We start from the raw sequence: 23,400 nt of genomic DNA, 5'->3' as shown, positions 1-23,400 counted from the left end.
TTCCCTCCTCCCTTCATTTCTGACTCCCTTACTTGGTTTTTGTTTGTTTGTTTGTGTTTTTAGCGAGGTGCAGAAGTGCATTTGGTTCCTTGGGATCATGATTTCACTGGCATGGATTATGATGGACTCATAATTTCTGGAGGTCCAGGGGATCCCATGAAGGCCCAGGAAGTGATTCAGAATGTCAGAAAGGTACAGTGCAATGCTATGGGCTGATTATACTTTTTAATTTGCCTTTTTTTCAAGTGCTTGAAGTTGCAGTTGGTTGTACTAACCTGTTATGGACCAAATGTTGTTCAGACATTTCATCTGGCTGGAGTATTCCTCATGTTGGTCTGGTGGGATTTGTCTCCAGCCCAATAGACTTTAGAGACCTTGGTGAACAATGCATGGCAAGCATGGTGACCACAATTACCAGTGCCTTGAAGTACCCTGTGCTCTTTCAGGTCCTCTGTGACCTGGGGAAAGAACAGCACTGCTTTCAGAGCTCCCATCTGGATTAATGTCACTAATTGTCTGTCATGCAGTGTCATTGCTTATTCCCTCTGAGTAGTCTGGCACCAAGCTGTGCTCTGAGGCTTCTCTCTGAACCAGAGGAAAGGAGGAAAATTTCCTTCATAGGCTGTTGCCACTCTGGCATTGAGCTTTTTCCCAAGTCTGTGAGGGAACTGGCATGGCTTATGCTGGAATTGCTGGACAGAGACACTCCAGTATCTGTTGAAAACCTTTTCATTTTAGGTCCTGGAGAGCAATCGCCCAGAGCCCCTGTTTGGAATTAGCATGGGGCATCTAATCACTGGAATAGCAGCTGGAGCCACCTCCTACAAGATGCAGATGGCCAACAGGTGAGGCAGCTCTTCTTCCCAGACAGAGCAGTCAGCACTGGGAAGGGCTGTGGAGCAGCAGGACCTGCCTGAGGAGCAGCTGGCATCTCAGTGACATTGCCACTTCCTCCCAGCCATTCTCCTTGCCTTTCATTTAAACTGCTGGCTTGGTCTGAACAGACAGGTGTCTGCTCAGGAGGGCAGGAGCCTCCCTTGAAATGGAAAATGTAAACTCCCTCCCTCTGAATTATTGTCATTTTGAAAATAAGAGGCTCTCAGGCAAAGATGTGGGAGTAGGAATAACAGTTCTTTACTAGGAAAATTAAAAATACAAATGCCATAGTACAAAAAAGAAAACAAACCACTGACAGTCAGAAGTGGAGCTGCCCCTCTGTGTGTCAGGGTGGTGGCACAGTCCCATCCCAGGGGGGCTCAGGGTGGTGGCACAGTCCCATCCCAGGGGGGCTCAGGGTGGTGGCACAGTCCCATCCCAGGGGGGCTCAGGGTGGTGGCACAGTCCCATCCCAGGGGGGCTCAGGGTGGTGGCACAGTCCCATCCCAGGGGGGCTCAGGGTGGTGGCACAGTCCCATCCCAGGGGGGCTCAGGCTGGTGGCACAGTCCCATTCCAGGATGGCTCAGGGTGGTGGCACAGTCCCATCCCAGGGGGGCTCAGGGTGGTGGCACAGTCCCATCCCAGGGGGGCTCAGGGAGGTGGCACAGTCCCATCCCAGGGGGGCTCAGGGTGGTGGCACAGTCCCATCCCAGGGGGGCTCAGGGTGGTGGCACAGTCCCATCCCAGGGGGCTCAGGGTGGTGGCACAGTCCCATCCCAGGGGGGCTCAGCCCTCCTGCAGTGCCAGCTGTGGTTCTGCTGGAGCAGGGATCCTGCACAAGGGGGGAGTTTTCCTCTGCAGCTCCAGGGCTGCTGGAGATGGGCCTGCTCTCCTCTGGGAATGCAGGGCAGCAGAAAGCTGCTCCTCTGGGAATGCAGTGGGCAAAGGCTGCTGGGCTGTTCCCAGGGCAGGTTGGATCCAGGTAGGAATGCTTGGCTCCTCCCCTGGGCAGAGCATCTCCCATGGGATGGTGGAATTTGATCAGCCCTGCAGGGACACTCAGTGGCCATGGACAGAGAGATCTCCTGGAGGGAGGGTGGGTGTGGGAGAGATAAAGAAAACTGCCCAAAGAACAGAAGGGAACTGCCCCACCTCTGACAGGTGTCAAATAGAATACACACATTGTCTTTCAATCCAGGACAACTGCCATGAGAGGCTCTGCTTTTTTTTGAGTGTTTTTTTGAAAGTATTTGATGTAATCTATCCCTATCACGCTGAAGAATAGCAAAGTTTCTCCTAGGATTTATCATTTTGAGATTGGCTGCCAGTGTTTCACTGCTGTTATGTACAGCCCCACAGTTAGCAGCTCCTCCTCACTGTGGCACTTGAACACATTTGGCACTTCTGTCCTCTGATCCCTTTTTCTTGCAGAGGCCAGAACCAGCCTGTCCTGAATGCAGTGAGTGGCCAGGCTGTGATCACTGCTCAGAACCACAGCTATGCCCTCGAGGGCACCTCCCTCCCTCCTGGCTGGAGGCCTCTCTTTGTGAATGCCAACGACCACACCAATGAGGTGAGCTCTGCACAGGGAAGCCTCTATTTCACCTCCTGAAAGCTTTATTTCACCTCCTGGGAGCCTGCTCTCACCTTATCAAGGCTAAATTTGTTAATTTGACCATCTGCTTTGCTTGGAGCTCTGCTTTACAGCCAGGGTAAGATGGGTACCCCCTGTACCAGCCCCACTGCACTGGATTGCAACACTGACTTTATCATTTCCCATATTAATTTCCATGATTTCCCCACTGCTGGTGTTGCTCACTTAGCTGCCATTTGGGGTATTTTTTGGGTCCCCCATTGTGGTGGGGAAAGATGAATCTGACTCCATGTTCTTAGAAGGCTAATTTATTATTTTATGATATGATATTATATTAAAGAATGCTATACTAAAACTGTACTAAAGAATAGAGAAAGGATCCTTCCAGAAGGCTTAACAAGATTCTAATGAAAAACTCATGGCTCTCTCCAGAGTCCTGACTTGGCTGGACTGTGGTTGGTCATTAAGGAAAAACAATTCACATGTTGGATAAACAACCTCCAGCCACATTCCAAAGCAGCAAAACAGGGAGAAGCAACCAGATAATTATTGTTTTTATTCTTCTCTGAGGCTTCTCATCTTCCCAGGAGAAGAATCCTGGGCAAAGAGGATTTTTCAGAAGATATGACAGTGACAACCATTCCCTTAGGGTTTGTGCCACAGCAGTGCAAGCCCCTGTCACCAGTTGGTTGTGTTGGTTCTGTGCTGCCCAGCACAGAAAAGGGATATCAGTGCTGTCTAATTTGGTCTGTTCCTGTAAATATAATCCAGTGACTGAAGTCATGAGGAAGAGGGGCTGCCCCTAGAGAACAGCTTACATGATCTGAGATAAAAGCCCAATGTCAAGTAACATCCATCTTTGAGATCTCAGGCTTCTAATTGCCCACATCAAATCTTTGCCATGATGCCCAGTGTTGTGCAAGTTTGTAAAATCTTGGTAGTTATCAGGAAATCAGTGGAAAGAAGGTATTTTCAAAAGCAGTTTCCCTCTTGGAAATATGCCTCTCTCTTGTTTTGTATCACTGCTCACTATCAAATCTGGCAGACTGAACAGTGCTGTTCTGAGCTACCCATCTGAGGATTTTAGAATAAGTTTGGTTTGTCATTTGCTGTTTTCTTTACTCTTACAGAGGGACATTAAACACAGAGAGCTATCTAAACATAGACAAAATTTTACCAAACAAAACATTGATGCAAAAAAATTTACAGCTGTTTGGCTCAATTTTTAAAATCAGTTTATTTGCACTGTGTTGACAAACTAAACCCATTCATTCCCAGGTCTTTCATGTTTGCTCGAGCTGGAATTTGGAGACAAAGGTGATAAGGCTGGACAGGAATCTTATGGATCTAGTAGGATGATGCTCTTTCATGTGAGCTAAAAACCCATTTCTGTGAGCCCCAAAGCAGCAGCAGTCTCCTAAACCTTCACAGATGGAGAGGGACAAGGACTGTGTTGGTTTAGCATGCAAAAAAAAAGGGTTAGGGCTGGATACTCTGTCATGTGCAGTCTGTTGCATTCCTCAGCTTGAAAAAAAAAGCATTTCTTGGGGCTGACCTGACCCATCACAGCTGGACAGGGCCAGCACAGGTTTCCAAATACTGACAAGGCATGGAATGAACATTTCAAAACGTATTTTAATAGTTTTTTTTACATTTTAAACAGTTTTCATTTTACAAAAGTTTTTACATTTGTATGTAACTACAAGGAGCCATGAGCATTCGAGGAAAATGTGACAGATTGATGGAATTCCTTACTCTGAGAGCAGAAATTCAGGGCACAGTGTTGAGGTCAGTAGCTCATCTCTCATCCCTGTCCTATCCTGGCATCCCACCCTGAAGCTCTGGATGGCACTGTGGCTCTATGTGAGACTGTTTGGGCTCCTTTGTCCATTCCTAAGGGGGAAGCAGGTTGTACCAGGGCTGCTTGTCCTTGAATTTCCTGTTGAGGATCTCCTCTGCCCCTGTCTGGACCTGGGGACCATGAGCAGTGACACCTATGGGGTGCTCTCCCAGTGGATCTTGCTTCTTGGTGCTATCAGGTCTCTCAAATGAGAAATCATTTTTCCCTGGCTCCAATGAAACTACAAACTCTATCTCTAAACTCACTTTAGGTCCTTCACAGCTGTTGTTTGTCCACAGCAGTGGTCCCCTTCATCACTCTGCCCAGCCCTGTGTCAGCATTTAGAATTAATTATGGAAATCAGGAGTGTGACCAAAATCATTTCTATGATGGAACCAATCAGCTTGGTATGGTTAAACCCTTCATTCCACAGCAGCCTTGTCCCAGGTGATCTTTTCTTGCCAGGTATGTTTTCCTTCTGTGCCCTGTGTAGCTGCTCTGTCAGGTGCTCACAGCTTAGCAGTGTTGGGTGTTGCAGTGACAGCTCTGTCTCCATGGGCAGCTGAGGCTTGCACAGGCCCTGCAGGGTTACCAGCAGAGCAGGAGACTGGGAATGAAATGGGTGTCAGTTTGGCAGCCCCTAGGAACACATCAGTGTGGCCCTCAGTGCTTGCAGGGATGAGGTGTGGCTTTCTGTTCACTTGCTTGTCAGGAGGTGTCTGAGAGTCCCTTTCATTCCTGCAGGGAATTATGCATGAGAGCAGATCGATTTTCACCGTGCAGTTCTATCCAGATGCAAATCCTGGGCCCAGGGACACAGAGGTAAGGTCTGGGGGATGATCTGGGCTCCATTTCTGGTGGCCTTGTGAGGGCAGATGTTTATCAGCTGCTGCACCAGTTGGTGGTGGTCGAAATCTTGGGTCTGGAGGTGTCAGGATCCCAGCAAAGGGCCCAGTCATGCATTGGTTTGTGTCTGCTTGGCTTGGGCTGGAGCTAATTACAATCAGCAGCAAGAGCTCTATTGACTTCTTAGTGCTTTGGATCAGTGATTCCATTCATGTCATGTGTATCTGTTGAGTCCTGCTGGGATTATCTGTGTTGGAAGTTACTAAAGTGCTTAAGCCTTTGCAGGATCAGGCTGAAATCTCTTGCAAAAGAGACTGCAGAAGGAATAGGATTTTATCTTAAATGTAAAAAAATACTAGCCAGATGCTTTGTAATAAAATCATTAACTTTCTAATATACTTTAGTTCCACTTTCAAATTTTATAATTACTGTAGAGTTATGTAAATGGATTCATACTTCCTCACTCTGGTTCTCCTAAGTGAAATGAAATTTTAATCCCCCATCTGTGACTTCACACAAATTTTGTAACAACTGGTTGCATAGTCACAGAATATGACTAAGCAGCATCAGGGGATGTGGAAGGCAGAGCAAGCATGTCTGAACATAAATAAACTATTTAGCATTTCCTGAGAGACAAAGATGGAAGAATACCTAGAAATGCTTATGTTAATCTTAATTTGATGATGTTGATTAAATCTGCAAGTAAATCTCTTGATATCAGGAACTTTCATAGCAATCTGATTGACTAGTGTATATCAGAGAGCTCCAAAACTCAGCTGTGTGTCTTCTCCAAATCTGAGCACTCCCACTGCTGGGGTGGTTTGGTGAGATAGAGCCTGTCCTGACAGGCTTGCAGGACCCATCCATGCTCCTTCCACAGGTAATCCCAGCAGCCAGCCAGCCTCAGGCTGTTTGGGGTGAGTGGGAAGCCTGTCCCACTGAGCATCCTGCTGCCTGCCTGCTTGGAGAGCCCTTTTCTGGTACCTCCTCTGGAAGGACAGCACTGATTTTGCACATCTAATGTTTAGCTCTCCCTGCTCAGAGCCTTGCTCTGTAGTAGGCACCATTCCAGATGGTTCCCTGAGCCAGTTCAGTGTGTGCTCCTTTGGGTTTTAGCTTTAGGTTCCCTGAGCTGTGCTCCTCTGGGTTTAGCTTTAGGTTCCCTGAGCTGTGCTCCTCTGGGTTTTAGCTTTAGGTTCTCTGAGCTGTGCTCCTCTGGGTTTAGCTTTAGGTTCCCTGAGCTGTGCTCCTCTGGGTTTTAGCTTTAGGTTCCTTGAGCTGTGCTCCTCTGGGTTTATCTTTAGGTTCCCTGAGCCTGTTCAGTGTGTGCTCCTCTGGGTTTTAGCTTTAGGTTCCCTGAGCTGTGCTCCTCTGGGTTTTACCTTTAGGTTCCCTGAGCTGTGCTCCTCTGGGTTTTACCTTTAGGTTCCCTGAGCTGTGCTCCTCTGGGTTTTAGTTTTAGGTTCCCTGAGCTGTGCTCCTCTGGGTTTTAGCTTTAGGTTCCCTGAGCTGTGCTCCTCTGGGTTTAGCTTTAGTTTCCCTGAGCCAGCTCAGTGTGTGCTCCTCTGGATTTTAGCTTTAGGTTCCCTGAGCCAGTTCAGTGTGTGCTCCTCTGGTTTTTAGCTTTGGGTTCCCTGAGCTGTGCTCCTCTGGGTTTTAGCTTTAGGTTCCCTGAGCTGTGCTCCTCTGGATTTTAGCTTTAGGTTCCTTGAGCTGTGCTCCTCTGGGTTTTAGCTTTAGGTTCCCTGAGCTGTGCTCCTTTGGGTTTTAGCTTTAGGTTCCCTGAGCCAGTTCAGTGTGTGCTCCTCTGGGTTTTAACTTTAGGTTCCCTGAGCTGTGCTCCTCTGGGTTTTAGTTTTAGGTTCCCTGAGCCAGTTCAGTGTGTGCTGCTCTGGGTTTTAGCTTTAGGTTCCCTGAGCCAGTTCAATGTGTGCTCCTCTGGGTTTTAGCTTTAGGTTCCCTGAGCTGTGCTTCTCTGGGTTTTAGTTTTAGGTTCCCTGAGCCAGTTCAGTGTGTGCTGCTCTGGGTTTTAGCTTTAGGTTCCCTGAGCTGTGCTTCTCTGGGTTTTAGTTTTAGGTTCCCTGAGCCTGTTCAGTCTGTTCTCCTCTGGGTTTTAGCTTTAGTTTCCCTGAGCCAGCTCAGTGTGTGCTGCTCTGGGTTTTAGCTTTAGGTTCCCTGAGCCAGTTCAATGTGTGCTCCTCTGGGTTTTAGCTTTAGGTTCCCTGAGCTGTGCTTCTCTGGGTTTTAGTTTTAGGTTCCCTGAGCCAGTTCAGTGTGTGCTGCTCTGGGTTTTAGCTTTTGGTGCACGTTCACTCCTTGCACAGGCAGCCACAGAGAAGCAGAGCACACAGACATGATTGATGTGTGTTTTCTTCCTGATTATGACCTCACTTTCTTGCATGCAGCTTTGTCAGATATGTCAAAGTTGTTATATACATTTCAAATAATGATTTCCTCTTCTGAGATGGTGTAAATCTGCCTGCTGAAGGCAGCAGAGCAGAGCTGATTGCATGAATTCACAAATGGCCTGTTTTTTTTTCCTTCTTTGCTTGGTATATATTGAGTTCAGCTTTGGCAGTAAATACATGTGTTTGTTTTTCCTAGTTCCTATTTGATTCATTTATTTCCCTGGTTAAGAGAGGGAAAGGCACCACCATTCCCTCAGTCCTTCCCAAGGCTGGAGTGACAGCTTCTAGAGTGGAGGTCAGTGTACAGATATTTTCATGCCTGTCAGTGAGCCTGGGAGCAAGTTAATTCCTACTGAACCCACAAATGAAACAGCACATGGAAGTCAAAGGAGGCTTCTCTTATAAAAGTCCTGACAGCTGCTTATCTCACAGTCATCTGGCCTCTCTTGTGTTATTAACTCTCTTTTCTTTGAAAGAGTTTTAAGTTCTGATGTTTCATGTATTTTCTTTGCAGCTCTCCTGAGAAAGGCACTCTCATAGCAGTATAATGAGGTGCCCTGGGATAATCTGGCCATGAGATTTCATGCCAGCAGTATAATGTTGGTGCTTGGTTGCCTAGCAAATAAGTCTGAAATTCCTAACGTGAGCTGAATTTCAGTTTTGCTGTCTTAGAGGCAGCAGGATTTTGTGGGTAGCCAAAGTGAGGCATTGTTGTCTATAAGGAGATGATACAATTAAAATGTTTATTGGACAGTCTGTCCATGAGTCACATGTTTCTCTAAATGAATATATATGGGAGAATTCCAGTAGAAATACTCCCAGAAGTAAAACTGGGGTGATTTTGAGAGCAGCTTCTTCTCTTTTGAAAACTCAGGTTGTGTAATTTAAGACTGTTCAGTGCTGCACAGTCTCTGTTCATTTCAACATCCACCACACTGGGACTGATTGTTTTCATGCCATTTGACACTTGCACTATAAGCAGATGATACAATTTAAATGTTTATTGGATGGTCTGTCCATGAGTCACATGTTTCTCTAAATGGATATACATGGGAGAATTCCAGTAGAAATACTCCCAGAAGTAAAACTGAGGTGATTTTGAGAGCAGCTTCTTCTCTTTTGAAAACTCATGTTGTGTAATTTAAGACTGTTCAGTGCTGCACAGTCTCTGTTCATTTCAACATCCACCACACTGGGACTGATTGTTTTCATGCCATTTGACACTTGCACTGTAAGCAGATGATACAATTAAAATGTTTATTGGATGGTCTGTCCATGAGTCACATGTTTCTCTAAATGGATATATATGGGAGAATTCCAGTAGAAATACTCCCAGAAGTAAAACTGAGGTGATTTTGAGAGCAGCTTCTTCTCTTTTGAAAACTCATGTTGTGTAATTTAAGAAATGCACAGTCTCTGTTCATTTCAACATCCACCACACTGGGACTGATTGTTTTCATGCCATTTGACACTTGCAGGTCTCCAAAGTTCTCATCCTAGGATCTGGGGGTCTGTCGATTGGCCAGGCAGGGGAATTTGATTACTCTGGATCACAGGCTGTGAAAGCCTTGAAGGTGAGGAGATCCTGTGAGAACACACAGAGTTCTGTATGTTCATAACACCATCTTTCCCTTCTCACAGCCAGACTGATCCTCCAGCTGTGTCCAGCTGGGCCAAGGAAGCTGGTGAGGATAAATGACCACAGGGAAAATAAGCAATTCTTGGTGGTTGAGTGGTGTGAGTTAACCACTCAGAATTACCTTCCAAAGAGAGATGTTCTTGGGCTTTCCATCACAGTCTTCAAGCAGTTTATTTGTGATGTGTGCCTGGTTACTCCAGGCTTGTTCAACTGAAATGGAGGAGGAGGAGGAGTATGGTCAGATGTACCTGAGGTGAGAACCTGCAGCCAACAACAGCTGGACAGTTGCTACTGCTGTAGGAAAGAACCCCTCATCAAGGCAGGTCTTCTAAACATTATTTCTTTTAAATGGGATGAACTTTTTAAAGGTCATTTATGTCAAGTTTTGTTTCCAGACCAGGTCCTAGAGAGGTTACTAGGGCAAAAGCTCATGCTAGGAGAAGGTGGAGAAGGGTAGAATGTCCTGCAGTGGGGTGATTGCTGGTAATGCAAGAGTTCCCCAAGCCCCAAGATCATGTCCCACCTCATGTGAAGAAGGAAGAGGGAGCTTGCAGAGTTTAGGATCATTTGTCAGAGAGTTTAGGATCATTTGTCTAAATCCAAAATATTTTCCATACAGATTTTAAATGTTCTTTCCCTCCCCTGTTCCACACATTTCCAAGGAAAGTGTGCTTCAGAGAAAAAAAATCCAACTTTTCACAGGGGAAAAAAGGTCAGCAGAAATTTACAGCCAGTCTTTAAGGCAGTATTTTAAGTTATCAAAGAAAGGAGAGGAAATGTTATCCAACACCTGAACACTGAGAGCTCTGAGTGAGAATCCCTCTGCTCCAGGTGAGTTCTGTTTTTTTTCCCCCAAAGCAGTGAGACAAACAATCACAAATTTTAAACAAACACAGAAAAATCCTGTGGCATTTTCATGTTTATTGTGAACTGAGGGAAAACAGCACTTTCTGCTGATCCTAGCAACACTTCCATAGCATTTTCTCCAGTCTGTTTCTTTAAAATATTTTAAAAATACTGTCACTATTCTTCTTTTCAATGGGAATTGTTGTTTAACTTTTTAACAACTTCCATATATATATATATATATATATATATATATATATACATACGTGTGTGTGTGTATATATATATATATATTTATATATTCAAAGTTACCTTTTGAAATGTAATTTGCACCCTAATTCCATATATATATATATATATATATATATATATATATATATATATATATATATATATATATTCAAAGTTACCTTTTGAAATGTAATCTGCATCCAGCATTTTTTGCAACTGTTTGTTTGTAGTTTTTCAGCCTGACATGAAGTGGATGGAGAATGAGCTCCTGTAAGAATGAGGCCACAGCCTTTGCACTTTTCAGTCCCCCTTTGCAACAAAGCAGTAGAATAATTTTCTCTATCTGCATGTCTGCTGCATGTGGTTGATGTGGGGTTTTTTTAAGTTTGGCCACACTCATAATTTTTAGCAAAACTTGCTTGGTTTCCTCATTAGGTGCTGATATTTCAGGAGTGAGGAGGATTGATCTGCCCAGCTCTGACTCAGAATTTTCTGTTAATGAGCAAACTTGTGCATTTCTGTCTGTAGGGAAAGAGCAGCAAGATTGTTATAGCAGGAAACAGATAAACTTTATTATCTATTATCTCTCTATCTCAGTTTCTCATCTGTGACAGAGAGAGAGCAGAGTAAAATTTTGGCTAACCTTCATCTTGCATAGAAAGGCAGAGTTTGTCTTTTAATGTGTGCAGTATCAAATAAAAAAAGTTATGGGATGAGATTTTTAAACAGTACAATGAGGTATTTCTATATAAAGTCAAAGAAAAAATGTGGTTTTGTTACTATTACTTGTTGGTACAAAAATCTGAGAACTTCAAACACCTACTGCTTGGCAAGAAAATATTAGCTTTTGATTAAATTTTTTGCTTTGTCACCTTTAATCTGACTTCCAAAGGCAGACAGACATGAGTGAGTATGCTGCAGTCTGTACCTGTCTCTCCCATATAACTCCTAAATGTCTTCAACAATTTCAGTCAAATTCCTGAGTCATGTGGGAATCTCCATTCCCTCAAGATTCACAGGCACAAAAATAAAGAATTGGCATTGGCTCAGCCTTCAGAAGTTTCTTACAGGACAATACATAACTTTTTAAATTCTGCTGTTGTTAAACTTGATGAATCCCATCTCTTCTTGCTGCTGCTGCTGTTAACTTTTTTCCCCATGTGTGCCTATTTTGAAGACAGATTTTAATTTTTCAGGAAGAAAATGTGAAAATTGTCCTCATGAACCCCAATATTGCTTCAGTGCAGACCAATGAGACTGGCTTAAAGCAGGCTGATGCTGTCTACTTCCTCCCCATCACTCCTCAGTTTGTCATTGAGGTCATCAAGGCAGAGCATCCTGATGGAATAATCCTGGGCATGGGTGGCCAGACTGCTCTCAACTGTGGTGAGTGTGGCACAGGTGCCTTGGCACTCCATGCAGGCCAAATTGTGGTTTTCACCAGATAACAAGTACAGCAATAAGGGACAGGACCAGAGGAAATGACCTCCAGCTGCAGCAGAAGAGGTTTAGATTGGATATTGGGAGAAATTTCTTCACTGAAAGGATGGTCAGGCATTGAATCAGTCTGCAAGTGCTCAGAAGGTGTGTGGTTGTGGCACCTGGGGACATGATTTATTGGTGTACATGGTTCTTGGTCTTAGAGGTCTTTTCCAACCTGGATGATTTTATGATTCTGCCACATGTTCTGCAGATTTTATTTCTGCAGGCACCCAAACCTCACACATTGGCCAGGCTGCTGAGGGACAGAGATTCCAACCATGGGGGTGTAAGTCATTCCTAAGCTGTGAACTTAACATTTCATTGCTGGGTTTGGTACTTGAAAATAATTCCAATGTCCTGCTTTTCATCTTAAATCTTAGTCATCATAGTTAGATTTAGGATATTCTGACCACCTTGAGGCAGAGATCAAAAGGCAAAGTTTCCTTCATACAGCTTCTTGCAGCAACATTCACCTGTGCTGCTTTGCTCTGTGGTGCAGGGGGTGGCCAGCTGGTAACTGTAGAATTATCCCAGGTTTCAGAGATTTGAGGGTGGAAAAGTTCATGTTCTGGTTATGAGTTCTGACAAAAATAATAAAATCAGCTGTGGATGAGGCCAGACAAGTTGTCAGCTAATCAGATATCTTTTGAATCCTTTCTTTGTTATAAATTTTCTAAATTCTTCTCTCTGAGGCCCTGACACAGGTTGCCCAGAGAAACTGTGGCTGCCTGGAAGTGTCCAAGCCAGGCTGGACAGAGCCTGCAGCAACCTGGGGTAGTGGAAGGTGTCCCTGCCCTGGCAGGGGGTTGGGATGAGATGAATTTATGGTTTCTTCCAACCCAAACCATTCTGTCCTCCTTTAATTCTGTGATTCTTTATCTACTCTCAACCCTCAGAACTGTGTCCTGGTTTCCTCTGCAGGAGTGGAGCTCTTCAAGCAAGGGGTCCTGCAGCAGTATGGTGTGAAGGTCCTTGGTACCTCAGTGGAATCCATCATGGCTACAGAGGACAGAAAGCTTTTTTCTGACAAACTGACTGAGCTAAATGAAAAGATTGCTCCCAGCCTTGCAGTGGAATCGGTAAAGCAGATCAATTTGAAGATGTCATTGCTATTACTGCTGCCCATTTGACTCAGTAAACATATTTCTTGTTTTTCAGAGTGAAAGCTGAATGCAGCTGTGGGTGCTGTGGTGTGTACAGCACTCCTTGGTGCTTAATCCTGGGTCACCATGATTTAAAATGAGTGCAAATGCAGCTAAGCACTGCAAAAGCCTAACCTAAGTTACCAATTGGCAAGAAAAGTAAATTTTATTGGGGCACAAAATATGTGACATGCCAGAGGTACTTTTCTTAAATCATCTACAAGGCATTTAGAGTTAGGATTGGAGGTCCCCAAAATCAGCATGATTGAAATATTCCTTGAGGATGGGAGTATGAAAATGTAAAATTTGGTTTGGTGGAAAGGTCTGTTCAAGTTTGGAGGAAATCAAACAGGTCTTAAACTGGGATGTCTTTAGGAGGGGTTATTTCATGCTGGAGTCTCTGAAGACAGATCATGTAAGGGCATTGTCCATGGCAGGTCAGCAAGGAGGTCTAAGCTAAGGACAGAAATCACCTCCTTGAGTGCATGTTCCATTTTTCTCTATTTGGCAGCAAAAGGGAATATATGAAGTGAACTTCTATTATTTTAATTTTATCTTCAGACAGTTTAGTGTCTTACTGATGGGATTTCCAGTTAACCTTGTGACCAGAGTTGAAGACTTTATTTATCTGAATTGCTATCTATTTCTGAATTGTATTCCCCTCTCCTTTAAGGTGGAAGATGCTCTGAAGGCAGCTGAAAAGATTTGCTACCCTGTCATGATACGTTCTGCCTATGCCCTTGGTGGGCTGGGGTCTGGAATTTGTCCTGATAAGGAAAGTTTGCTGGACCTTGGTACAAAGGTATGTCTGGAACTGCCAACCTGGGGAATATCTGAACATCTGATTTCCTTAAATACTGTTCTCATGTCATAGGAACTGGAATTGTGCATACCTTGCATTTCATCTTCTCTGTATAGGAGCTTTTCTTTTCTTTTCTTTTCTTTTCTTTTCTTTTCTTTTCTTTTCTTTTCTTTTCTTTTCTTTTCTTTTCTTTTCTTTTCTTTTCTTTTCTTTTCTTTTCTTTTCTTTTCTTTTCTTTTCTTTTCTTTTCTTTTCTTTTCTTTTCTTTTCTTTTCTTTTCCTTTTCTTTTCCTTTTCTTTTCCTTTTCTTTTCCTTTCCTTTTCCTTTCCTTTTCCTTTCCTTTTCCTTTCCTTTTCCTTTCCTTTTCCTTTCCCTTTCCTTTTCCTTTTCCTTTTCCTTTTCCTTTTCCTTTTCCTTTTCCTTTTCCTTTTCCTTTTCCTTTTCCTTTTCCTTTTCCTTTTCCTTTTCCTTTCCCTTTCCCTTTCCCTTTCCCTTTCCCTTTCCCTTTCCCTTTCCCTTTCCCTTTCCCTTTCCCTTTCCCTTTCCCTTTCCCTTTCCCTTTCCCTTCCCCTTCCCCTTCCCCTTCCCCTTCCCCTTCCCCTTCCCCTTCCCCTTCCCCTTCCCCTTCCCCTTCCCCTTCCCCTTCCCCTTCCCCTTCCCCTTCCCCTTCCCCTTCCCCTTCCCCTTCCCCTTCCCCTTCCCCTTTCCCTTTCCCTTCCCCTTTCCCTTCCCCTTTCCCTTCCCCTTTCCCTTCCCCTTTCCCTTCCCCTTTCCCTTCCCCTTTCCCTTCCCCTTTCCCTTCCCCTTTCCCTTCCCCTTTCCCTTTCCCTTTCCCTTTCCCTTCCCCTTTCCCTTCCCCTTTCCCTTCCCCTTTCCCTTTCCTTTCCCTTTCCTTTCCTTTCATCATTCCTGCTGACAGATAATGAAATTGGCTCAATGACAGATCTTTTCAATTCATGACAAGACATAATTTGAGCCAAGTTTTTCAGCAGTTTTGGTCTGAAAGGAAATTCCTTGATCTAGATTCACCTACTTCCAGGAGTAAATGATTTTGAACAGAACAGAAGGCTGGGAGGCTTGGGCCTCTTCTCTGTTTTTGTCAAAAGATGGTAATTCTTCTAGGTCAAAAGCTCATTTAGCAAGATGACACTTCATAATTTGACAACTACCAGCTGTCTCTGGCTATGAAGACAGCTCTTTTTTATAGAAAATCTGGGATTGTTTAAACATTGCTGTGAAAAGTAAACAGATAATTGGGGAAAACAAATCAAAAGCTTTTTTCCTGGTCAAAAATGCAGAATTTTAGGAAATAAAACTCCATCCCTATGGGTCTCTAGAATTCTTGGCTTTCCCTGGTTTGCTGAGCCTCTCAATCTTTCACTTATCTCTAGAAAGAAACACTGCAGATGTCACTAAGAGCTGTATGAGCAAAAGATTTCTGTGTTCCCCACCATGCAAACAGAGCTTGGGTCTGGTGTGCTCAGTGCTGAGCAAACACTGCTTGGGGGGCTCAGGGGACAGGACTGGCACAATTTGGGGAGGCAGGAGGGGCAGGAATTCCACCTTGCAGATCCATGGTGAGGCTGGAAACATGTCACTTACTCAGGCTCACTTGTGGGCTGTGATTAGAGGAAGCAGAAACTCACCCATAAACCCTGGGAGTGCAGCTGTCTGACAGGTTTATATCAGAACCTTTTTCAGCAGGAAAACCTGATTTTGATCACCACATTGTGGGTGTTTTTGTTTTTTTTTTAAATAAGCCTGCTGCCTTCCAGCACCCTCAGATTCCTGTCTGCAGGGCTGCTCCCAGTTCCTACTTCTGCCAGGTGCTGCTTCATTCTAAGTTTGAAGTCTGGCATTTCTACTTGTTAAATGTCATCCCATTAATCATGGCTTAATGCTAAAATTGATCTGGATCTCTCTGCAAGGCCTCCTGTCCCTCAGAGAGTTTACACCACCTCCCAGTTCAATATTGATATTTCAAAATTTACAGTGAAAACCAATTTGGGTCTTGTTGAATTAAGTCAAATTTGGATGCTCATTTCCAGAGCCCAGCAGTTGTGATTTGTAGTCATTCAGTGAACTGGATTTTCAGGCACTGGACTGTTTATAACTCAGATAACTGAACACTGGCTGTTGGATGGCACAGCTAGCTCAGCTGACCTGGCCTGGAGGTTGTGTCTCCTGAGTCTGCTCAGTGAGTGCAGAAGGATGCAGGAGCATCCAGGGCTGGTTTGAGGAGTGGTTGGGTGTCCCAGAACCCCACCAGGGCAGTGCCTGCTTGAGCCAGTGTGCTTAAGCTGTTTTCTTTTTTTATCTGTGATTTTGGCAACTGAGCTAAGGGCAGGGTTGAAGTAACAGCTTGAGTTAATGACAGATGGGAGCAGACTGAAGAGCCAGTCCATGGGCAGCATTATAACAAGGAGCTTTGCTGAGGGATGGATTGATAATGTGCCCATCACTTTCTAGGGTTTTAAGCAAGTATTGATGAATGTTTTCTATCTGCTGATGTTAAAGCCATGTATTCCCTTAGATTAGGCTCCTTTACCAACAAACTGTATTTTTCATTTTTGCCTCATGTGCTGAGGAATACTTTCAAGATTAGTTTAAGAATAAATCATGACCCTTGCCTCTGGTTAGTATGCCAATGACAAGCAGCATTATTAATGCTATTAATGACATCCTGTTTGCTGGCACCTACACTCCCATCACTCAGTCATTTTGCTTTTTACAGAGTTCTCTATTGAAGTCCTTGGGGCTGCCCACATAAAAGTGTGTCTGTTGCAGGATTGAAGCCTAAAATATTCTTATATTCCTATTTGTTATTTATATTCTGTTGCCAACAGACATGCCCAACCCTTTTTTCCCCCATCATATCACATACATATTTTCAAATGTGCCTTTCAAATAAGAGTAAAGCAATTTTTAAGAAAGAAAGAAAGAGAGAAATAGGAAGTGCTTGTTATCAATGTTTTGAACTTATTTTCATCTTTCATTTGGTCTGGGATGTCTGGAGATAAGTCTTAAATGTGCAATATGATCTGATAAAGGGTTTGATGCAGGCTTTTGGGGGAGTGTTGTGGTGTATTTTTGGTGTTTATTTTCCCTAACCTATTCCCAGGCATTTGCAATGACTAACCAAATTCTGGTGGAAAAGTCACTTGTTGGCTGGAAGGAGATAGAGTATGAAGTTGTGAGAGATGCTGCTGATAACTGTATTGCTGTCTGCAACATGGAAAACATTGATGCCATGGGAGTGCACACAGGTAGGCTGGGGCAAAGGCTGGCTCTGGGACATCCTACATGCAGTGCTGTTCTGCCTGGTGTTACTGGCAGAGCTTTGGGATTGATAATGTGGGCTAGAAAAATACTGCTCAGGTCCTGAATGCAGCCAGACAGGGCATGAAACAGACTAAAGCTACACCTGTGATTGTGTTCTGCATAAGATTCCCTAGCCTGTCTCCATCTCTGGGCTTCTGACTGTCTGGGCTTTCCATCAGCTGTGCTTGCACAAGTGGTAATCTCTGGTAGTGGGTTGGCAGAGACAGTGACTTGTGTGGCCACATTTTCTTCTCTGCTACCTTGTGACAAACAGGAGATTCTGTTGTGGTGGCTCCAAGCCAGACTCTCAGCAATGAGGAGTTCCAGATGCTGAGGGATCGTGCCATCAAAGTTGTCCGACATTTGGGCATTGTGGGAGAGTGCAACATCCAGTTTGCTCTGCATCCAACTTCCCTGGAGTACTGCATCATTGAAGTTAATGCCAGACTCTCTAGGAGTTCAGCTTTGGCCTCCAAGGCAACAGGGTAAGATTATTTTTAAAAAACCCAAAACGTTCCAGGACAAACAGAAAAAGAGAGCAGAACAGAAAGAGAGAGGAAGGGATTTGGATCAATGTATTATTTAAGTAAGTAGGTGACAGCTACAAGGAAAATGAGCTGCAGCATCTGCCTTCCATGTAGTTAAAACATGGAGTTGTAGCCCACATTTTCATCAAGGAAGACTGAAGCTGGCTGTTAGAATTGTGGAGCAGTCAGGTCAGAAAGGTACAGATTTCTGCATGGGAAGCTTCTAAGAACAGCTCTTGTCAGCATCTGTTAGGTTTGACCCTTGGAGAGCTGGTCCTGCTGGGAGATGGAGGGTGGGGTTAGTGAGCCCTGCAGGTCATTCCAGCCTGCTGATGCTGTTCCTACAAATGGAAAAGCTCCCAGGAGACACGTGTGTGGGAGCCTAATCCTTGCAAAGCACATCCACTGCATCCATATGTTGGCTGCAAATCATCTCTGGGACCCAGAGGGCAGAGTTATTAATGAGCTGTCTGTCAGATTGATGCAAATGGCATTGCTAGCTGCCTTTGTTTTGTTGGCTAATCATAAACTAATCAAGATAAGGATGGTCAAAGCAGGCTGTTTAAAAATTGGCTTCTTAATTGCACTTTGCAGATGCTGTTGAGAGGCACAAATTAATCTCTAATTTGCAGTTCTCAACAACTCTTATGGTTATTTAAGACCCATAGCAGGCTGGAGATAAGCCATGTTTTTGGACAGTGGGTGTTTGATTGTTTTCCTTTTCAATGGCAGACTTGCAGCTAAACATCTGTTGGAGTGGGCTCACAGTGGATGTGACAGCCACTGAAAGGGGTGGCAAGGTGGACAAAAAAGCAGGTCCCAGATCTAGGGAGGTGGCTCTGCAATGTGTTGAGGTGTGAGGCTGGGTGGGTCCTGCTGTGCTTGAGCACAGGAGCCTTCCCTTGTATTGAGGAGGGAGGATCACCTCACATCTGTTTAACTGGACTTGCAAATGCAAAGTTCTTTCCACTCTGCTGTTCTCTGCTTCTCCTCTCTAGGTATCCATTAGCATTCATTGCTGCCAAAATTGCCTTGGGGATTCCCTTGCCAGAAATCAAGAACGTGGTGACAGGAAAAACCTCTGCTTGCTTTGAGCCCAGCCTGGATTACATTGTGACCAAGATACCTCGGTGGGACCTGGACCGCTTCCAGCACACCTCCCACCACATTGGGAGCTCCATGAAGAGTGTGGGAGAGGCAAGTGCCACACTCCCACCTCCCATTCCACCACCTGGGAAAGCCATTTCTCTTTCTTGGAAACCCTCAGTGTGTCTGTCTTCAAGGACCTAATGACTTGGAGGATATATTTAAGCTCCAATGATTTTTACCCAGTACTAGAATTAATGGAAATTAGTTAGGCCTGTGTAATGTTGGATATCACAGTATGGTTTGACTCCTAAAGGAGGAGATCACTATGGATCACCTGGGGTTGCCTTCATTCCTAACACTCACTCCAGGGCTCTCAGAGTTCTTTTTTCAGTTTGAGGTTCTGCAGTGGTGGTTAATTACAGTACAATTTCAGGAGTAGTAGTGTGTTAAGACTTTCAGTGGTGCCCATGAGCCACAGCTTTCAGTTCTTCCTCAATTATTTGTCCTCTGTGTTAAAGCCATATGCCAGATCTCAGGCTATTTCTTCCCTGGAAATCCAAACACAAATTGTCATCTTGCTCTCAAGTTTTGCCTTCTTTTAGAGATGAGGTCTCTTACATCAGATTTTAAGATGTCTGGACAGAAACAGTATTTTCAGACTGTTTTAAGAAGGGGAAAATGTGACAAAATCATTAAATTACCCACTTAATTAGCTAATTAAATATCAGCTACCAAAGAAAAATAATTGTGTATTTTTTCAGTTATCTTTTCAAATAGTTATTGTATTAAACTATTTTGACATGGAAGATGTTCCTAATATCATGGTTGTCATTGAACAAGAAGCCTTCATCAGAACTGGAAAGATTAATTAGAATTTGATCTTCCATTGGCAGGTTTGGCTTTTAATGGTAATGAGTTTTTTGTTTTCAGTGAGATGATGCTTCCTGATATTCACCCTCTCTGCTTAGGGGTTTTGGGACTGTCCATAGAACTGGAGTTCCTAAAAACAGTTGCACCATCAGCTGTGGAACTTCCTGGCCATAGTCATTTGCAGAAGGAGATGTTGAGTCCTTCCAGTGCCTGAACCTGAGTCCTTTTCCAGGCAGGACAGAGATACAGCAGAGTCAGTGCTCTAACAGGGCAGGTGAGCTGAAGCAGGGATGGAGAAGCCCAAGGGATGCTGTTTGCAGCTGGTGGGGGAACTGAGCAAGAATTTTAATCTGCAGGACCTGTGGGTAGGAGATGGAGTCTTTGAAGCAAAGAGTTTCTTGCCACTGTGTCTCTATTAGTATGGAGCAGTCATCTCCCCAGGCCTGAGCTTGCAGCACCTACTGCATTTTTATTAATTGAACAGTCTGGCCTGGCTTTTTCTGAGCTCTGTTGTGCTGGGCAGTGGGCCTGGAGCTGTGAGAAAAGAGAAAGCCATGTTATTTTTTCTTTTGACATTTTTCAACGTTGTGTTTGAGAAGATTTTTATGCTGTTAAGGTCTCATTGCACTGGGAAATAAAAATGTAAAAGTTTGAGAAAGAGCTCTGTTCTCTCACAGATTTCTAGACAGAAAGGCTTGTTTTCTTATTAGATATGGTGTCAAGACTGAAGGAGGGAAACCCCTTCAGTGCTATGCCAAGGAGGAGTAATCATTTAAGAGAACCCTCACTGGGGAGAGTTACTGTTAAATGTAATTTAAAGAAAGCAGGAGAAGGTTTCTCCTGAACCTTAAAATTCACACTGTGAATTTCTATCTCTAACAGGCTGTTAAACAGAAATATTCTTTTATATTGCTATACCCATGCTGCTGAATAATGTTTCCCTCCACCAGAGTGCTTCCCTTAAAGCAGTTTACAGAGGAGAGCAGCATTCTCCTGTGTGTTACAGACAGAGAAATGGAAAACCTAAGTGCAGTCCACCAAAACAAAAACCCCAACCAGTCCCTTGTCTGGACCTCCCCACGGATACCATGAGCAGAGTCAGATCTAGAAGTGGGGCTACCAAGGCTCAGTCAGCAGGCCTGTCTTAGGGAGGAGTCCCAGGGCTACCATCTCAGTGTGTGCTTGTCCTTGTGGCTGGAATTGTCCCCAGCCTGGTGCTCAGGGCACAGCCAGGCTGGGCTCCCTGGGGCTCATGTGGATGTGCTCTCCTTTTCAGGTCATGGCTATCGGCCGCACCTTTGAGGAGAGCTTCCAGAAGGCCCTGAGGATGTGCCAGCCCTCAGTGGGTGGCTTTGTTTCACAGCTGCCTATGAATAAAGCCTGGCCAGCCATTGTGGATCTCCAGAAGGAGCTCTCTGAGCCATCCAGCACTCGGATATATGCAATAGCCAAGGTAACAAAAGATAGAAAGACCTTGACCTGCTGGCTTGGTTGGAACAGACAGGTGTCTGCTAAGGAAGGCAGGAGCCTCTCTTGAAATGGAAAATGTAAACCCACTCCCTCTGAATTATTATAATTTTGAAATTAAGAGGCTCTCAGGCAAAGATGTGGGAATAGGAATAACAGTTCTTTACTAGGAAAATTAAAAATACAAATGCCATAGTACAAAAAACAAAACAAACCACTGACAGTCAGAAGTGGAGCTGACCTGTGGGTCAGGGTGGTGGCACAGTCCCATCCCAGGGTGGTGGCACAGTCCCATCCCAGGGGGGCTCAGGGTGGTGGCACAGTCCCATCCCAGGGGGCTCAGGGTGGTGGCACTGTCCCATCCCACGGGGCTCAGGGTGGTGGCACAGTCCCATCCCAAGGGGGCTCAGGGTGGTGGCACAGTCCCATCCCAGGGGGGCTCAGGGTGGTGGCACAGTCCCATCCCAGGGGGGCTCAGGGTGGTGGCACAGTCCCATCCCAGGGGGGCTCAGCCCTCCTGCAGTGCCAGCTGTGGCTCTGCTGGAGCAGGGATCCTGCACAAGGGGGCAGTTTTCCTCTGGAGCTCCAGGGCTGCTGGAGATGGGCCTGCTCTCCTCTGGGAATGCAGGGCAGCAGAAAGCTGCTCCTCTGGGAATGCAGTGGGCAAAGGCTGCTGGGCTGTTCCAAACCTCAGATTGTATCCAGGTAGGAACTGGCTAGTGTTCAGCCCTGATTTATACCAGTGTAAGTGCCAGTTGAAATGGGTCACTTTTGCAGATTACAAAGAAATAAATGAAGATCCTTTTGAGAACTGAACCCAAGGATGATAAAGAATGGCAAACTGCAGTGTGTGATAGCTCTGTCTCCTTGCAATGGTTGCATTGGTGTGGGCTTGAAACTAACAGAACTACACAACTCTATGTTAAATTTCACAGACAAGAGATCCCCTGTTCTCCAAAACCACTTAGCTTCCTGTAGCATTCTTTTGACCCCTCTCCTGTCACACTGGTCAAATCACATCAGCCTTGAAGGTGCCTGGGTAACAGGGAATGTTGTTGTAAGGAGACTTGGGTGCAAATTTATTTCTTCCTCCATCTTCTCAGTGTTTGCCTGTGTATATCATGTGGTGAATGTGGGGTTAGTTACTTTAGAAGGTAGGTGCAATTTCACAGTTTGGTTTTGCTGCAGGTAACATGTCCCTCTGTCCATACCCTCTATGAAGAGGAGGGCACAGCTGTCTTTTACACCTCCTGCTTACTTGGATGACTTGCTTTGTTTAAGATTGCAAATCTTCCTGGCAGGGAATGCCCAATTACTTTTTTTGTGCCCCCAACTTTGTGTGGTGGAGTCTTTAAGCCCTTTGTGCTCATGTGTATCATCTCCTTCCACCTCCACATGAGTGAGGAGCTGAGCCTGTGCTGTGTTAGTTAAAAGCTTTTCACTAGCTGTTCCTCTTATAAATGGCCTGAAGAAAAATCAGAAAGTGTTTTATAAATGTGTGGCTTGTCCAGCTGTTCCCTCTTGTTTTTCAAGCTGGGAAGTGCATGTCTTCATCCTTCAGCAGCTGTGTTTGGTCTTTATTACAGCCTTTTTCTTGTGACTGAGAGAAAAATCTTACTTCTTGAGTCTCTGAGTGGTTCAGAGAGAGTTTATGAAAGATTTAAATTAGACCCATGTTAACACAGGACATCTGGGGAGATGAAGGTGAGCTTGGGTCCCACTGAGCACTGGGTGTTCCCAGCTGCTGGGATCTGCTGGAAAAAGCAAGAACAAACTCTTAGTCCCTCCTTATAAAGAGTTGCCCCTGCCCCACACCGTGCATGAATTCCTCCCCATTACTAAGTGAGGCAAGCAGTACAGGTCAGAGGTGCTTCTGGCACCTGGGGCTGTCTGCATGGAAGTCCCTTCCCAGCTTGCTGATCTTTACAAACCAACAGTGAGTCCCCATTAGCCACCAGCCCCATTTGAAACAGGATGGACCTTTGTTATCTTTTACATGTTTTCTCCTCTCCTCCCCACAGCCCTCCGAGGCTTTGTACTTTTTTTTTTTTTACTTTTTGTCTCTCCTTTGCCTGTTGGATGATGACAACAGCAAGTGTTCAGGTGCAAGGAGAGGGAGTTCAGCTGCCACTCAGAGCTCTTGCTGTTGTAATGGGGCTCCCTGTTGTCATGTAAAGGAAGGCACAGGAGAGAGGCTGACATGGATGAGACTTGTTCCTTGGCTGGAGTGGGAGTGCTGCAAGGATGGAACAGCCTGATGAGCAGGGATGCTCAGGTTGAGTCAGGTGTTTTCTGCTGCTCTTAAGTTTATGTACAAGTGGCCTCAGAAGGCTTAGGCTGTGGAATTGGTGCATGCTCTGTTTCACACCAGGGCCCTGGTCTCCAAACTGTCCTCACTACAGATGTGCAGTTTGCACT

The 23,400-nt window shown here is 44.9% G+C and overlaps 1 protein-coding gene across 2 annotated transcripts in view; it reads left to right on the top strand.

The window, feature by feature from the left end:
• Window positions 1-23,400, top strand: part of CPS1 (carbamoyl-phosphate synthase 1) — a 79,468-nt gene that overhangs the window by 14,050 nt on the left and 42,018 nt on the right. Inside the window, exons 8-20 of one of the 2 annotated variants that reach the window (XM_059868283.1) lie at window positions 64-192; window positions 739-845; window positions 2,309-2,450; window positions 5,056-5,133; window positions 7,762-7,860; window positions 9,044-9,139; window positions 11,478-11,667; window positions 12,685-12,842; window positions 13,579-13,707; window positions 16,830-16,974; window positions 17,304-17,514; window positions 18,555-18,753; window positions 20,792-20,968. In XM_059868283.1, coding sequence (XP_059724266.1) covers window positions 64-192; window positions 739-845; window positions 2,309-2,450; window positions 5,056-5,133; window positions 7,762-7,860; window positions 9,044-9,139; window positions 11,478-11,667; window positions 12,685-12,842; window positions 13,579-13,707; window positions 16,830-16,974; window positions 17,304-17,514; window positions 18,555-18,753; window positions 20,792-20,968 — 1,860 coding nt within the window. The remainder of the gene's footprint in view (window positions 1-63; window positions 193-738; window positions 846-2,308; window positions 2,451-5,055; window positions 5,134-7,761; window positions 7,861-9,043; window positions 9,140-11,477; window positions 11,668-12,684; window positions 12,843-13,578; window positions 13,708-16,829; window positions 16,975-17,303; window positions 17,515-18,554; window positions 18,754-20,791; window positions 20,969-23,400) is intronic. The other variant, XM_059868284.1, reaches the window with a different exon arrangement.

Source organism: Haemorhous mexicanus, chromosome 26 (assembly GCF_027477595.1).
Source record: "Haemorhous mexicanus isolate bHaeMex1 chromosome 26, bHaeMex1.pri, whole genome shotgun sequence".
NCBI lineage: Eukaryota > Metazoa > Chordata > Aves > Passeriformes > Fringillidae > Haemorhous > Haemorhous mexicanus.
The sequence above is the reverse complement of the archived record's forward strand: the minus strand, read 5'-3'. Positions and strand labels throughout refer to the sequence as shown.